This window comes from Carassius auratus, unplaced genomic scaffold (genome assembly GCF_003368295.1).
Source record: "Carassius auratus strain Wakin unplaced genomic scaffold, ASM336829v1 scaf_tig00020715, whole genome shotgun sequence".
In the NCBI taxonomy this organism is placed as follows: Eukaryota; Metazoa; Chordata; class Actinopteri; order Cypriniformes; family Cyprinidae; genus Carassius; species Carassius auratus.
In genome coordinates, this window is record NW_020525049.1 from 205,067 (window position 1) to 222,283 (window position 17,217).

The 17,217-nt window shown below is 35.7% G+C and overlaps 2 protein-coding genes across 2 annotated transcripts; one reads left to right on the forward strand and one right to left on the reverse strand.

The window, feature by feature from the left end:
• Positions 1-687: 687 nt before the first annotated feature.
• LOC113076558 (hepatocyte cell adhesion molecule-like) lies at positions 688-7,969 on the reverse strand. Its single transcript, XM_026249257.1, has 6 exons — positions 7,962-7,969; positions 6,821-6,828; positions 6,185-6,481; positions 5,671-5,949; positions 829-933; positions 688-746 (listed from the first exon to the last, which is right to left on the reverse strand). Exons 1-6 carry the CDS (start codon positions 7,967-7,969, stop codon positions 688-690), a joined length of 756 nt encoding a protein of 251 aa, XP_026105042.1.
• On the forward strand, positions 7,700-10,042 carry LOC113076559 (uncharacterized). Its single transcript, XM_026249258.1, has 3 exons — positions 7,700-8,409; positions 9,529-9,813; positions 9,894-10,042. Exons 1-3 carry the CDS (start codon positions 8,136-8,138, stop codon positions 10,040-10,042), a joined length of 708 nt encoding a protein of 235 aa, XP_026105043.1. The 5' UTR covers positions 7,700-8,135.
• The last annotated feature ends 7,175 nt before the right edge of the window (positions 10,043-17,217 follow it).

The following is a 17,217-nucleotide window of genomic DNA, read 5'->3' on the forward strand; positions in this document are numbered from 1 at the left end:
CCTCTGAAAGAAAACACAAATGCATTTTCACAGATGTATTTTTTTCCATGAAGACTATAAAATGTAACCCATGTCTATACATTCATTCTTGTTAAAAAGTTTTTTTTTTTTTTTTTAAGCTCTCTAGCTCTTTTCATTTAATTTAACACAGGCAGTAGCTTTCTCGTTTTTTGAGTTTTTGTGAAACTCTGCAGGACTGTGACCATCATGTTCTAGTGCGTAACCTGTACACATACAGTTCAGTAATTTACGGGAGTGTCAATCGCATTCTAAAAACCAAATTAACTTACCAAATTAACTTAAAATGAGTTTAAAAATTCTACACAGTGTGTACGGAACCGAACAACTAGTTAAGGATTAAATTGCGTGTTTAAATGCAGATCAGGGTCGCGTCTCTCTCTGTATCTGGGGAGCAAGAAATAACAGGGAACGAGGTGGCTATGTCTTGACTCATGATGCCAGATCTTGCTTTCAAAATAACCACAGATTAAAAAAATAAATAAATAAAAAAAACTTTCTCAAATGCTTTATCTTGGAAATAAGCTACTGTATATATGAAAGTCATTCGACAAATGTCATTTGTGGTGCTGTGTTTGTAAATCATTAAAAACACTCCTTAATCTGAGTCCAATAATCCAGACACACAGCATACACAGAAATTAACTCACCAACTGATTTCAGTGCTTTTCATTTGTAGAATATTGGATCCGCGTAAGTGATCTCTGCTCCAGTCTCAACAGTTTCAGCTATGATTTCAGAAACAAAACACTAAATGAAATTATGTCTGAGAGTTAGAGAAAATAAAAGAGGTAGGTATTCAATACTTGCCTTCTTGGTCTGTTTTTCTGTGTTTCCTGCAGATGAAGAAGATCCCAACTGCAGCTATGATCAACAGAGACCCAGGAGCAGAAATCAGCGCTATCCAACTTACATCTGGAGGACATGAAGGAGACAGTCATTGGTGCAAATGAATGTGTACATTAATATACACCTAAAGGATTATAAGGAACACCTGATCAATTTCTCATTAATGCAATTATCTAATCAACCAATCACATGGCAGTTGCTTCAATGCATTTACAGGTGTGTTCCTGGTCAAGACAATCTCCTGAACTCCAAACTGAATGTCAGAATGGGAAAGAAAAGTGATTTAAGCAATTTTGAGCATGGCATGGTTGTTGGTGCCAGACGGGCCGGTCTGAGTATTTCACAATCTGCTCAGTTACTGGGATTTTCACGCACAACCATTTCTAGGGTTTACAAAGGATGGTGTGAAAAGGGAAAAACATCCAGTATGCGTCAGTCCTGTGGGCGAAAATGCCTTGTTGATGCTAGAGGTCAGAGGAGAATGGGCCGACTAATTCAAGCTGATAGAAGAGCAACTTTGACTGAAATAACCACTCGTTACAACCGAGGTATGCAGCAAAGCATTTGTGAAGCCACAACATCCACAACCTTGAGGCGGATGGGCTACAACAGCAGAAGACCCCACCGGGTACCACTCATCTCCACTACAAATAGGAAAATGAGGCTACAATTTGCACGAGCTCACCAAAATTGGAAAGTTGAAGACTGGAAAAATGTTGCCTGGTCTGATGAGTCGTGATTTCTGTTGAGACATTCAGATGGTAGAGTCAGAATTTGGTGTAAACAGAAAGAGAACATGGATCCATCATGCCTTGTTACCACTGTGCAGGCTACTGGTGGTGGTGTAATGGTGTGGGGGATGTTTTCTTGGCACACTTTAAGGCCCTTAGTGCCAATTGGGCATCGTTTAAATGCCACGGCCTACCTGAGCATTATATCTGACCATGTCCATCCCTTTATGACCACCATGTACCAATCCTCTGATTGCTACTTCCAGCAGGATAATGCACCATGTCACAAAGCTCGAATCATTTCAAATTGGTTTCTTGAACATGACAATGAGTTCACTGTACTAAAATAGCCCCCCAGTCACCAGATCTCAACCCAATAGAGCATCTTTGGGATGTGGTCGAACGGGAGCTTCGTGCCCTGGATGTGCATCCCACAAATGGGGGCGCGGCCTGCTGCTGACCCTGTGTCTCACTGTTTTGTGGTATTTGTTTGTTTGTGGATCTAAGTTGTTATTTTATTCGTTTTTAATTTTGGTTTCTTAAATTGGGAGCAGTATGAATGTGTGCATGATCTGCATGGCCTTGGCGCTAGTTGGATTGGTGCTGGCGGGCGAAGCCTTTGAAGATCAACTGGTTTCTATGGTGTCGAGTCGAACTTATTCAAGAGACTTCTTGTTATCGTTACGATATACTAATTATTCCATCGATTTAAAGATTCCAACAAGTGGATGTTTTCGTAAAAGAAGGAGATCAAGAATTAAGAAGCGAGGGTCGAGAGGAGGAATTCGCAACAGATTGCGGAGGCGAGGAAGCCGTCATCCCCTTCCAGTGATCACGCTGTCTAACGTGAGATCTCTTAATAACAAGATGGATGAGGTCTTGCTTCGAGTTAAACAAGAGGAGGAATTTAGGAGCAGTAATCTCATCTGTTTTACGGAAACATGGTTAAATGAAGATCATAGTGTGGATATCGGGGGATTTACCACTATACGAGCCGACAGAGATAAGGTAAAATCACGGAAATCTGTTGGTGGGGGACTCTGCATGTATGTTGATAAGAACTGGTCATCACAGTATACTATAATTGAACAGACTTGTACCACGGACTATGAGACTTTGGTTGTATCTTTTAGACCATTCTATCTGCCGCGGGAATTTGGTCTAATAACCATATTCCTAGTATATGTACCAGGTCCTAATAATAACGAGGCAGCGGAGCATATTGCAGAGTGCTTTACAAGGATCGTAACAAAGTCGGCAGATCAACCAGTCTTCATACTAGGGGATTTCAATACACTTTCATTAACAGAGACTCTTCCACACTTGCAACAATATATTGATTGTCCAACCCGTTTCTCACGCACACTGGATTTGTGTTATGGCAACATTGACGACGCATACAAGGCAGTATGTTGATCACCGATTGGCAGATCGGATCACAATGTTATCCATCTACTGCCAAAATACAGACAACTTGTTAGAAGGGATAAACCAGTGGAAAAGAGAATTCAGGTTTGGAGTAAGGACAAAGAAGACATGTTAAAGGATTGTTTTTGCACTACAAACTGGGATGTCTTTTTTGATTCATGCAGAGACCCCCACGAACTAACTGACTGTATTACCTCTTATATTCAATTTTGTGAAGAAACAGTTATTGACACTAAAATGGTTCAAATCTACTCAAATAATAAGCCATGGCTCTCTAAAGATTTAAAGAAACTCCTTAATGAAAAGAATTGGGCATTTTGTGAAAATAATCATGAGGGGTTTAAACTTAAAAGGAAGGAACTGAGAGCTATGATACAGAAAGCAAAAATTGATTTTAAACATAAGGTAGAGGATCAGTTAGCGAATCAAGATGTAAGGAGTGCTTGGCAAGGCTTGAATAAGATGATGGGGCGTGACTCAAAAAATGTAAATAAAGATATCACTATAGGGACGGATGGTTTTAAATGGGTTAATGATTTGAATTTGTTTTATGGAAGATATGATGCAGCCGACAACTGGAATAAGATTGAAGAAATAAGTGATAAGATTCCAGTGGGGCCGCCCATTCGGTTGACAGGGGACCAAATTAGAAGGTCCCTTAAATGCATAAAGCCCTATAAAGCGCCTGGTCCAGATGGCCTTAAGGGCAGAGTTTTAAAGATATGTATAAATGAACTAACCGACCCCTTAACAAAATTATTTCAGGTTTTATTAGACTTACAGACGATACCAAGTATGTGGAAGTTATCATTTATACAAGCATTTTTGAGAGCAATAGACTTAGATGACTTTCATCCTGTGGCATTAACCTCAATACTAGCTAAATGCATGGAAAGAGTAGTTAGTTATCATCTAAAACCATACATTTCTTATTCTTACTTAAGTGACATTCAGTTACTTAAGTGACCCATACTCAGAATTTGTGCTCTGCATTTAACCCATCCGAAATGCACACACACAGAGCAGTGAACACACACACACAGTGAGCACACACCCAGAGCAGTGGGCAGCCATTTATGCTGCAGCGCCCAGGGAGCAGTTGGGGGTTCGATGCCTTGCTCAAGGGCACCTAAGTCGTGGTATTGAAGGTGGAGAGAGAGCTGTTCAAGCCCGAGACTAGAACTCACAACCTTTCGATTGGGAGTCCAACCCTCTAACCATTAGGCCACGACTTCCCAGCCGACGTAACAGAACAATTAGAACAATTAGATGTACTGTAATTTGCATATAAATCGCAAAGAGGAACAGAGGATGCAACGCTCACTTTGGTCGATACAATTGCTAGCCATTTACAACAAGCAAAGGCTTATGTGCGTGTTCTTTTTATAGATTACACCTCTGCCTTTAATACCATGCAGATACATTTACTCTTGGAACGTCTCCTGGTTCTAGGTGTGAATGGGGGAACAGTACATTGGATAAAGAATTTTTAACAAATCTATCACAGCGAGTTTGTGCTCGGGGTTTTAAATCAGATATTATATCCTTAAACACGGGGGCACCCCAAAGATGCGTCCTGTGACCCCTTTTATTTTCTGTTTATACAAGTGGTATAAGAGTGCAGCATGAGAATTACAAACTATATAAATATGCAGATGATATGGCACTTGTGGCACTTTTATGGAAAGACTGTGTACATCTTGAGTACGAAGAGCAGGTTTTGAAACTAGAAAAATGGTGTGAAGAAAGTTATTTATTGATAAATGTAAGTAAAACAAAAGAGTTGATTTTAAATCATCCAGAGCCTCTAACAGAAATAATGTTATGTGATCAAACTGTTGAAATTGTGAAGACTTTTAAGTATTTAGGAATCATGATAGACTGTAAATTGAACTTCTCTGATAATGTGGCTCTTATTTGTAAGAAAGCAAATCAAAGGCTATTCTTGCTAAGGAAACTGAAAGAATTTTGTGTGAGCAAAGCTGTGTTGCAAAGAGTTTATACAGGCTTAATTGAGAGTGTTTTGGGGTATAATATAACTCTGTGGTTCGGACGAGTTACTTCTGTGAATAAAGTTAAATTAGACAGAATTATAAGAGTAGCTGGGAAGATTATAGGAATAAAGCAAAAGTCAGTCACCCACTTATACCAAATTGCTATTCAGAGAAAAGCTTTGATTATAGAACACCAAAAGCAATGAAAGCAATATATAAACAAACCTTCGTACCAAATGCAATAAGTCTTTTGAATAAGAGGTAGGAATGTATATTTTAATTTTGTTATTGTGGATGTGTGTATGGCTAGATGTATTCATTGGATGTTGTGTATTGTTAATTGTTTTGTTTTGTGATTGCATGGCAAGACCAAAGATCAATTTTCAGCTTAGGCTGAACAATAAAGTACTACTAACTAACTAAAAAATCCCCATCAACTGCAAGATGCTATCCTATCAATATGGGCAAACGTTTTTAAAGAATGCTTTCAGCACCTGGTTGAATCAATGCCACGTAGATTTAAGGCAGTTCTGAAGGTGAAAGGGGGTCAAACACAGTATTAGTATGGTGTTCCTAATAATCCTTTAGGTGAGTGTATATATATATATATATATAATACAATATAATATAATATAAAATCACAGACATACCTGAACATGGCTGACAATATTCAGTGTTGTTGAGATGTGTGGTGTGGTTCCTGATGGGATTGTTCACCACACAGCTGTAGAAATCATCCAGACACTCCAGATGTAAAGAAAGACTTCTGCTGAGATCAGACACACTGATGCTGGACAATAAACTGTTTCCTTTGTACCAGGAGAGAGTCACATCACTCACATTCACCACTGAACACAGAAATGAACATGATGATGATGATGGTGTATTCTGTGAAGATGTACTGCTGATGAGAGGAACAGACAGACAAGCTGAAATAAAAAGAATAAATGGAATTAAAAGAGGTTTATATTTGTTAGAATTGAATTGTTCAGTCAGAAAAAGGGCTAAAAATGTCATTGTATATGTTATGGAAATCTTCATGAATTAAAAAAAAAAGACATGTACACAAGGATCAGTGAGTCTCATTAACTTACTACTTTTTTGTCAATTTAGAAGAAATTTTACTATGAAAGTGTGTGAAAAGTAAACCTACTTTTAACTTACCAAAGACAGTGAGATTGAATGTATTGAGTGGCGTCTCTCTTCTGCTGCTGGTGACTTTATAAAGTCCAGAGTCAGTGGTTCTGGTGTTTGTGATGATCAGAGATCCAGTCTGATCCAGCTTCAGTCTGTCTCTGAATCTCTCATCATAAAAATCTCTCTTATTGTCTTTTCCGTTGATTTTAGCTATGAGAACGAGTTCAAATGTCCACATTATCAGATCATCTCTCTGTATTTCAGTAAGATCAGTCTTCAGAGTGACAGAATCTCCCTCCATCACTGACACTGACTTCACTTCATCACCAAGCACACCTGAAGAACAAACAGGAATATTTATGCAATAAAAGACACCATGTTTAAGCTATTAAAACATTTAACCGATTTATAAGCATTTATAAGCATTTAAACATATATTTAAAAAGTCATTGCAAAACAATAATTTACCCTGCACTGATATTTATTGAAGGGCACAGCAGCACGAATGATAAGCATTTGAGTATATTAGTCTTATACAGGATTAGAAATATATATATAAGCAAAATATTAGCGAAAACACAGAGTATATAAATATCAGAAGTGTGCTTGAGGACAAATTAAAATACATAATAATAACAGAACTGAAGCCATAAAAATACTTACCAGCCAGCCTGCATGAGATCAAGCAGATGAAAATAAACATTTTCTTCAGTAGTTCACAACAAAACTGTGATAATAATGGAGCCCTGCTGACACTCTTGAAAGTGAATGAAGCTGTCGGTCTGTAATGAAGAGGTTTAGTAAAGCTCTGCTGCGAGTGTTGAAAAACTCCTCCTCCCTTCGTAGACTGAATATGACTTCTCAAAATGACACTCTCTGATCTACAGAAAGAAGAGGAGCAATCAAAGAGTATTTATTATTACTGTTATGTTGTTAATATCAACAATATTAGTATATATAGTGATAATTGTATTTTACAGAACAACAGTAAAATGACAATAGTATTATTTTATGGATGTCTTTTTTATCGTTATTTGATATATTTATTTGTTACTGAAGTTATATCACAGAGATTTCATTTGGTCAGAAATAGGAGACCTTAAATCTTCTCGTTTGATGAAAATATCATTTTAAATGATTCCTGTAATAAATTTGGGAACATGGTTAGCTCATGCTGCTTTTTCAGAGATGTAGATTAACATTTGCTGTGGTTCTACTGTGATTTATTTGGTGAAATGTTCTTTGAACGGAAAAAATCAAACAAAATGTAAAATGTAAGCTACTTTTTTTCTTGTGTATGGAATTGATATAAAATCAAAATTAGAGTCATATTTAGAATCTTGCTGATAATCAGGGTAAAATAGCACTCCTGATATTGCTTAAATATGATATTAGCCATATAGACATAAGGAACTTGTTATTGTAGGGTTTGTTTGCTTGTTTTTTTCTCCCCTTAAACTTGAATTTTGGAGGTACTTTTTGGTCTATAAGCCCTCTTTTAAGTCAGACGTTTGACGTTTTTAATATCGGCAGGATATTTTAAGTAAGCCAGTTTTTACACTTTATTAGTTGCTGAAATAGGTTTGTCTGTGTGGGAGGAGCTACTGGAGGAGTTTGTTCATTGACTGCAGGAATCACTTTACACATTCAACTTTTTCAAGAGTGTCAGGGTGCGATTATTATAGCAGTTATCGGTGTTGGGAAACTGGCTGGAGAACTGTTTAAGAAAATGTTTATTTTCATTTGTTTGTGCTCATGGAGTCTGGCTGGTAAGTGTTTTTTTTTTGTTTTTTTCACGTTTTACCTGTACATGATTATGTTCTTTATTGATTCCATCATTCATTTTGCCTCTAATATTCTCAATTTTCCATAATCCCCTTGAGTGCGCAGTAAAATTCCAAATGTGAATGAAAATCTCTTATAAGTAAATATTTGTTCTTCAGGTGTGCTTGGTGATGAAGTGAAGTCAGTGTCAGTGATGGAGAGAGATTCTGTCACTCTGAACACTGATCTTACTGAAATACAGAGAGATGATCTGATCATGTGGACATTTGAACTCGTTCTCATATCTAAAATCAACGGAAAAGACGATAAAAGAGAGTTTTATGATGAGAGATTCAGAGACAGACTGAAGCTGGATCAGACTGGATCTCTGATCATCACAAACACCAGAACCACAGACTCTGGAGAATATAAAGTCACCAGCAGCAGAAGAGAGACGCCGCTCAATACATTCAATATCACTGTCTATGGTAGTAGTATCCTTATCCTTAGTATCCTTATCTTATATACATCTTTTGACACAAACACTATCAGAATTATTGAAAGTGTTATAAAAGATAGACAATTATGTGATTCATTTGCACATTTTATGCATTCTTGTTTATAAATTAGGGGTGGGATGGTTTGCGGGAAAAAAATCTAACCATGCGGATCTCCACGCACGGTTCGGCATTCACTAGTACTGCGGTTCAATTTAAAACTGACAACTCATCTGTAAAATGGTTTCTTATAAATCACACATAAAAAACAGGGTTAGGCTAATGTATGTTCTCTTGATGGATGCTCATTCTAACTTCCCAGTACATTACAACAACAGTGTCGGGGAAACAAAAATCTGAATGCCGTATGCGGGTCGGGTGATGATAGCTCACGCACAGGTGAGACCTGAACAGCACACGTTGATATCTTTTTAAACTATACTAATTTAAGCATTGACACTTTTGACATTAAAGAGCCAGAGGACGCAAGCTTCTGCGCTCAGTGAGAAGATTTGCTCATCCGAATCGTGCAAACCCGCGTCTCAGAACACACACAAATATTAAGCTTTCTTTGAAGTATTGTGTTAGAATGGACGAATTCACACAAAAAGTATGTCAAAATGCCCGTCTTGGTAAGTATCTTACTTATCAGCGCATTCTCTTAAAGTGACAGTCTCTATATTATTCAAACAGGAAAAACAAAGAAATCCCTCACTGCTCCTGACTAAATAGCTTTTGTAACTTTAATTGAGATAAATCTTTAATTTATACAGTCAAATATGCAATTCTGTTCTACATTTGATAACTTTATTCAATTTCTGTACCTTGCTAGACCTACCTGAAAAATCCTGAAAATCACTGTTTATTTTATTTGTATCTTTACTCTTCTGTATTTATTTGTGCTGTTGCTTTTAGTTATAGCGAGTATTCTATTCGGTGATACAAAGCAGACCGTGAAAAGTTGAACCATTCCACCCCTAATGTAAATATATTTATAATCACCATTTCCTAACATTTGTTTCTCTGCGACTTTCAGTCAATTTTAAATATTAATTAAATATCACTGCTCTCTTATTTACTGAATTAGCTTTATTCTCCATTATCTTCCAGCTCGTCCACCTGTTCCTCTCATCAGCAGAGACTGTTCATCATTATCATCACAGCAGAATTGTTCATTGTTGTGTTCAGTGGTGAATGTGAGTCACGTGACTCTCTCCTGGTACAAAGGAAACAGTTTATTGTCCAGCATCAGTGTGTCTGATCTCAGCATCAGTCTCTCTCTACCTCTGGAGGTGGAATATCAGGATAATAACACCTACAGCTGTGTTCTCAACAATCCCATCAGAAACCAGACCAGACACTTGGACATCACTCAACTCTGTCACACATGTCCAGGTTTGTCAGTGGCACTTTTTTTCACAAACCAAATGGACCACATTTCACATTTTACAAGTGTTCCTCATTTCTTCTCTCAGAAGTCTGCACCTGCTGCTGTGGTTCTACTGAAGCTGTGATCCGATTGGCTCTCTCTGTTCTGGTGGGCGTGGCTACTGTTGCTGTGCTAGTTTATGACATCAGATACAGATGTCTTCAACAGCAGAAATCACAATCAAATGCTGATTAATCAGATAGTCAGGAAGGTGGAGATGTTTTTGAACTACTTTGAGTATAGGCCAAGGGTAGTGATCTCTGGTCCTGGAGAGCCGCAGTGCTGCAGAGTTCAGCTCCAGCCCTATAAAACTCACCTGCCTGTAGCTACCTAGTAACCTTTCAGACCTTGATTAGCTTGTTCAGGTGTGTTTGATTAGGGTTGAAGCAAAACTCTAGGTGTTTCTCAATGTCAAGGAAGGATCCTTGGAAGCCAGTATTTCGAGGATGCTACGTCATCGACATCCGTCGAAGGACTGTTCCAATGTCGAGGATCCTCGGAATTTCAACCAAGGACTGAGTCCTTCGTTTGAAAAATATGCCATACACAGGAAAGGATGCATATGTGTATCCTTCGCGCTCTTCGCGCTCTCAAATCACCCACAATCCTATGCGCGCAGCTTTGCTATCTTGTTCAAAAATAAAAAAATGTTGAACGTTAGCGGAGTCAGAGCGTTAATGGTTTTTATTTACGTTACCAAACATTTGTTATAACTGTAGTAAATATAAGTAAAGTTTGACGTTTAAATGCCAGTACAAATTACCACCATATTGATATTGTAAATTATACAAATACAATTGGTTAACTGAACTGGACCTGTCATTTTACAATTGTTAACTTGGTTGTGTCATCGGCGTTTCTTTTATAAATAACTAGTTAAGTTGTCCAAAATAATTTAACGATACCATTCACAGCGTTATTCAAACGGACCTTTTCACTGACGTAATGACGCAATTACGTGCACTTGCTAGCCTGTTCCATTTACGTGTTCTCCGAATGCTAAAGAGGAGTCTTGCCTAGCCTCTGAAGGAAGTGACTTGGAAGGATCAGTCCTGCCAAGGAAGTATCCTTGACATTGAGAAAAACCTTCTGCAAGGCTGTGGCTCTCAGGGACCATCGTTTGCCACACCTGAAATAGGCATATCCCCCATAAATATATATGTACTTTAAGTGATTATTTTATGTAATGCAAATGCTCTAATAAATTAGGTTTCCCTTATCAATCCATTATGATTAAGCAGACCATAAAGAAAGCTAATGTTTTTCCATGTATTCTGTTGTATTACCCTTACGAAAAAGACGTTTATTCAAGTGTGCTATTAGTATAGTTCTTTTAAACGAAAAATAGGAAAGTACGCTTTTAATTTACTTTTTATGTACTTCTCAGAAATGGTCTTTATGTACTCCTCAGAAATATACTTAAAATGACATTTAAGTATACCGTATTTTTCGGATTATAAGTCGCACCTGAGTATAGGTTGCATCAGTCCAAAAATACGTCATGACAAGGAAAAAAAACATATAAGTCGCACTGGACTATAAGTCGCATTCATTTAGAACCAAGAACCAAGAGAAAACATTACCGTCTACAGGCGCGAGAGGGCGCTCTATGTTTTCAGTGTAGACTACAGGAGCACTGAGCAGCATAGAGCGCCCTCTGGCGGCTGTAGACGGTAATGTTTTTCTCTTGGTTAATTTGTCTTGGTTCATGTCAAATTAAGTTTGATAAATAAGTCGCACCTGACTTTAAGTCACAGGACTGGCCAAACTATGAAAAAGAATGCGGCTTATAGTCCGGAAAATACGGTACTTGACTTATACTTACAAAAAGTCTGCTATACTCTTGAGTCCATGTTTTTATTGTTATATGATAGAGGTCGCTAGTACACATCTTCTGCACAGAATTTCCAAAAAAAAAATCACAAGTGAGGAAGAAAAAAGAAACAACAGATACTAACACATGTAATCTTACACGATCATCTGACATGAAAAAACATTAAAACTGTAACATTATGGAATAAAATGTCGACCGATAAAGAGGTAATAATTAAAGTCAAGCTTTGGGGTGTTGAATGACTCCGTCTATGTTTTGATTATCATTGTGAATCCAATTCATAGTCTTTTTTTTTCAGCTTTTTGTTCAAAATGTTATTGTTTTATGTTTTATGAAACTTACCCACATTAAACTGTAAAAAAAAAAAACAAGCAGATTCCCTGCTCTTTCTTTGGATGTTTTGTATGTTAAGATTTTCATACAAAAAATATATATTAACATGAAAACCTAAATAGGGACATAGTAGTTTACTTACAGTATGATGTAAAGTTCACTTAAAGAAGACTTATGAGTATACTTGCAGTATAAAACTACTAGTTTACTGAGAGTATACTTCAAAGTATTTCATTAGTAAACTATCAGTATACCTATAAGTTCACTTTTAGTATAATTGCAGTACAAACTACAAACATAGAGGTAAACTAGTTGTGTACTCAAAGTTTGCTACTGTTATACTTAAAATATACTTAAAAGTATACTTTTATATACTAGAAGTGGGCCAATTTAGTCCTAAGCAGTATTGAAACATTACACTTACAAGTATACTACTAGAACACTGACATTTGTATACTTGCTACATAAAGTATACTTAAAAGTATATTTGAACTTTACTTAAGTATACTTAATAAAATAAACTTGAAGTTTACTACTTTTTGGTAATTGTAAGATGAGTTGAAGGCTAAAAGACTCCAACTGCGTGAGAAAATGATCTATACACCTGTAAATATCTTAAAAGGATTTGTAATGGTACAAAAGGCACACAAGTTATGTTTAAAACAGTAAAAATGCACAAGAAAGGCATAGGCCTATTGATTTATTAGAATTCATCGGACTCTCCAATTTTGTATTTTATATATATATATATATATATATATATATATATATATATATATATATATATATATATATATATATATATGTATGGAGAGAGAGAGAGAAAGAGAGAGAGAGAGAGAGAGAGAGATATTCTAACAAGCACTCAATATTTATATAGGTTCTATAACCTTCAAAGAGTTTCAAAGAAGCAAATTTGAATGTCATTGCTTAGTATACAAAGCAAACTTTCCAGTGCATTGGTCAGTTTCTGCTTTGGTTTTCACACTTTATCTTTCTCACACACATCTGCATGCATAGAAAAGCAGAGGTAACTGCAGCTTTTTAACACTTTTGGCTCCTGCGAGGTTCAGCTTCTGTATAGGACAGCTTGTCTGCATTTATTTTAGCAGAAGCACATTTAAACCACAGCGCATTTACAAATAAAGTGTTTCTATACTTCTGTTCTTCACTCCGCTCTCTATCTTGTATCTGCTTTCAATTGATCACTTGCTATATTTGCACAAATATACACAGCGAACACCAGTGTTAAATGAACACTGTTCCGTGTTTATATAATCCACATAACCCCAGTTCCACAGACAAGGCTTAAGCTAGTCCCAGACTAAAATGCATGTTTGAGCTGTCTCAGCTGAAAATATCTTGCTCTGACATATATTAAAATATGTCAGTGTCATTGTTCTGTGTCAAGATGCACACCTGTAATGTTTTCTTCTAAGGCATTTTTGTAAAAGTTGCTTAATATCTCAATTTAACTAAGGCCTAGTCCTGGCTTAAGATAAACCCCCTTTGTGAAACCGGGCCTTAGAGTCTTTAAACTTAACACTAAGGCCCGGTTTCATGCACGGGGCTTAGCCTAAACCAGGACTAGGTCATAGTTCAAATCATAGAAAAAAGCATTACTGGTGTGCATCTTAAGACAAAACAACGCCACTGACATGTTTTAAGATCAGTTAGTACAAGTTTCTTTCAGATGAAACCGCTCAGATTTACATTTTAGTCTATAACTAAGCTTGTGTGTGAAACCGGGGGTAAGTAGTGTTAAAGTTAATGAGATATAGTGATTAATTAAGTTCTAAGATTAATTAACCAAAATGTGAGCATTACAGTGGGTTACTTCCTGATGGTAAAAATATCATTGTGTAATGATCTGGTCAACTGGTTTTATCTGGAGACTAGTCTATGCTATTACTTTACTATTAGTTACTATAGCAAATGTGTTTTAATGCAAAATCATTTCTGTTTGATAAAAAAAGCTAATCCTGCAGATTATATCATATATATTTTTGTCTATTCTTTTCAAATGATTTTGTTCATGAACCTCTTTGTAACATAGAATGCCTAGACACACAGAGAGCTCAAGAATCAGTGTATGAATTTCAACAATGGTGACATGCTTCATGCCGCAATGCATTCTGGGTGTCATGGATGAGTTTTGAATGACGTACCAAAAATACATTGCTGCATGAAGCATGTCACCATTGTTGAGAGTCATATACTGAATCTTGATGTTTGTGTGACAAAGAAAAGTATTTTTTTCCCCGAATTCTTGAAATTATATGATTTATATTCAGCTGGGTCTCAGGCTGTTGACCCATTGAGTCGCTTCAATAAACAATACACAACGAAATCCATATGTTAGGTTTGATGAAACCATCTAACCAGACCACATATGCAGTGATGTTTTAATCATCAGCAAGCAACCAGCATTACGCACATGTTCTCTTGCTGTTTTTGCCATAATAAAGATTACAGCAGTTAAAAATCCACACTGCCAAGTCAAGTGTCAAATTACACAACTAAAGCCAACACTTACCACCATTATGGTGACATCAAACCAAACTATTACTTTTAAACAGACATCAACATCCAACATCTAAACATATGCTTAAATCTTAATTAGAATGTTAGAGGATAATGTTCTAATAATGTTATTAATAAACATTTTTAGAATGTTTTTAGAGAACGTTATCCTATCTTTTGAGAGAACATTCTGGGAACAAAAATAAAACTACTTGCTAAAAACATTGTTAGAACAATTGGTAATGTTCTACGAACATTTTTAGAAAAAAAAAATTCTAGCTGGGACAGTGGTCTGAACCACTGTTGATAAATTAATACTCTTTCACTGTTAACCTTATTATTATGATATTAGTATGAAAGATGCACTTTTGTCATTTTATAGATTTAGATTTAGAAGTCTCTTGTCTTGTTTTATTTTGTTCTTCTTACATCAGTGATCTCATTATAATTATCTCATGAACTTCAGGACTGCTTCAGTGTTGTGTTTTAACACGAGTTTGGTTTAACGCTGAGTAGTGTTCATCAGGTTTTGTTCACATAAATGCTGAATCCTTAGAAACATCTAAATGATTGTTGTATTACCTGTGGTTGTCTTGCTGAAAATCTTTTCATTTGGTGATTCAAAAATCCCCTGACCGTTCCTGGAAAAGAGTCAAAGCTTCGTAGAAAACAGCGCGCCATCTGGTGGCTGGTAAAAAAAAAAGAAAAGAAAACAAAATTGTGGCCTCATAAACCAAACATTGTTTTTTTGAAATTCAAAAATTGCCTGCAGTTTTCTGTGAGAGTTATGTTTAGGGGTGGATTAATATAGAACATATGATTAACTCAATGTAAACCATTACGTCTATGAGAGTCCTCGTAAACCACTGGATATACAAGTGCATGTGCTCTATAATAAATTAATTCACCCTATATATTTCCTCAAAAATTTTTGAGGTTCCTGGAGATTGCAACAGTGGGGGAACCTTAAAGGTTCATTTTTTTAACCTTTTTGAAAAGGTTCTAATTGGAACCTTCACTTAAAGGTGCATTAATGACCCTCATTGGTTTCTTTTTTAACCTTTTTCTAGATAGCAATAGCATTAGTAATATTATTGTTGTTGTTATTATTATTATTATTATTATACATTACTAATCCAATTTCACTACAAAGACAGATTGTCCATAAACTGTTTAATACATATGTATTACAAAAAAACCAACAAACAAATAAATAAACAACAATCATCCATAAATATGTATTACAAATATATATATATATATATATATATATATATATATATATATATATATATATATATATATATATATATATATTTTTTTTTTTTATTAAGATTCCAAAAATGAGTCAGTAATAAATATTTGACTTTTTTTTTTCAACCTGTCACAATGTAATAGAGGCTCTGAAAAGAAACATGAGGCAGTGTAGTGGTCATGAAAAATTAAATTACGCAAGAGTCCCTTATATTATATGTTGACATCAGTGAGAAATTATAATTATAAATATAACAAATTGTAATCAAAAGTATATGGCCCCATTAAAAGGATATTTTGTCGTCATTTACTCTCCCTGATGTTTTTCCAAACCTGAATAACATTTTTTCTTCTGCAGAACACAAAATAAGATATTTTTTTTAAGAATAAGAGTGTTAACCCTCTGAATGTCCATATGATGAAAATAACTGGGTACCAGAAATCATGTCAGTGATTTTCAGTGACATTCTTGAAAATAATTTCTTTCACAGAACAAAAGAAAGTCATTCAAGTTTGAAACAACATGAAGGTGAGAAAATAATGACAGAATTTAATTTTTTGTTTGAATATTCCCTTTATTCATTCTTGCTGCTGTTCCTGTGGAACCTGCATGGAAACAGTTCCACAGAATAACCCTATAAACAATGTTTAGAAGAAATCATAACCAAGGGAAGGGGTTGAAAAAGAACAAATGATAGGTTTAGATATTATGGATACAAATACACTCACCTCACTGATGACATAAAGAGATCTCAGACTCTGCTTTAATAGAAGTGGAAACAGCAGGACAGCAGCATGAGACCTTTAATGGAAAATGTGTTAAATTGAATATGGCATACTATGATTCTGATCATTGTGATTCTTAGCTTTACTGTTCATGCAAATCAGTGATTTATTACATATATGTGCCAAATCAATTTGTTTTTCTTCATCCAACTCAGTAACGATATCTACCCCAACTGCTCTTCTTTGGTTCTCGTTGATCACTATTTGTGCCACCAGTTTGTGACTCTTACCCCAACTGACCTTGGCTTCCTTTGATACAAATCTTGACCGGACAGATCATATGTAAAAACACATACCTGAAACACTCTCACAGGATAATAGAAAGAGTGTGAAGACACCTTGTTGTGTTCATCTTTTGCATACCTGAAAATAGAGAAAAAAAAAATTACCCTCACCATTCTCTAAAATTATAAATTTACTGCATGGGAATTACCATGTATATCTGTATTTAATCAAACAGACCTTTAATTATTTTTGATCTTATTTGCTTTGTCCTGTCAAAGAAGAAATCTCTGGACTAAAGTCATTTTTACTATTATTATTATTTATTTTTTTATTGCTACAAACAAGCAATATGTTGTCTCGAGATTGATCCAGGTGAAATATCAATAGGAAGTCCTACAAAAAGGTTTCCAGAAAA

What these genes read in the sequence shown, in the direction of transcription:
- LOC113076558 (XM_026249257.1), bottom strand. An exon ending in ATTCAATCTCACTGTCTTTG is followed by an intron (nt 5,950 to 6,184) that starts GTAAGTTAAAAG and finishes TTTTTATTTCAG; the next exon opens with CTTGTCTGTCTGTTCCTCTC. An exon ending in CAGAAAAACAGACCAAGAAG is followed by an intron (nt 747 to 828) that starts GCAAGTATTGAA and finishes CTGAAATCATAG; the next exon opens with CTGAAACTGTTGAGACTGGA.
- LOC113076559 (XM_026249258.1), top strand. Translation starts at nt 8,136, where the DNA reads ATGGAGAGAGATTCTGTCACTCTGAACACTGATCTTACTGAAATACAG. An exon ending in ATTCAATATCACTGTCTATG is followed by an intron (nt 8,410 to 9,528) that starts GTAGTAGTATCC and finishes ATTATCTTCCAG; the next exon opens with CTCGTCCACCTGTTCCTCTC. An exon ending in ACTCTGTCACACATGTCCAG is followed by an intron (nt 9,814 to 9,893) that starts GTTTGTCAGTGG and finishes TTCTTCTCTCAG; the next exon opens with AAGTCTGCACCTGCTGCTGT.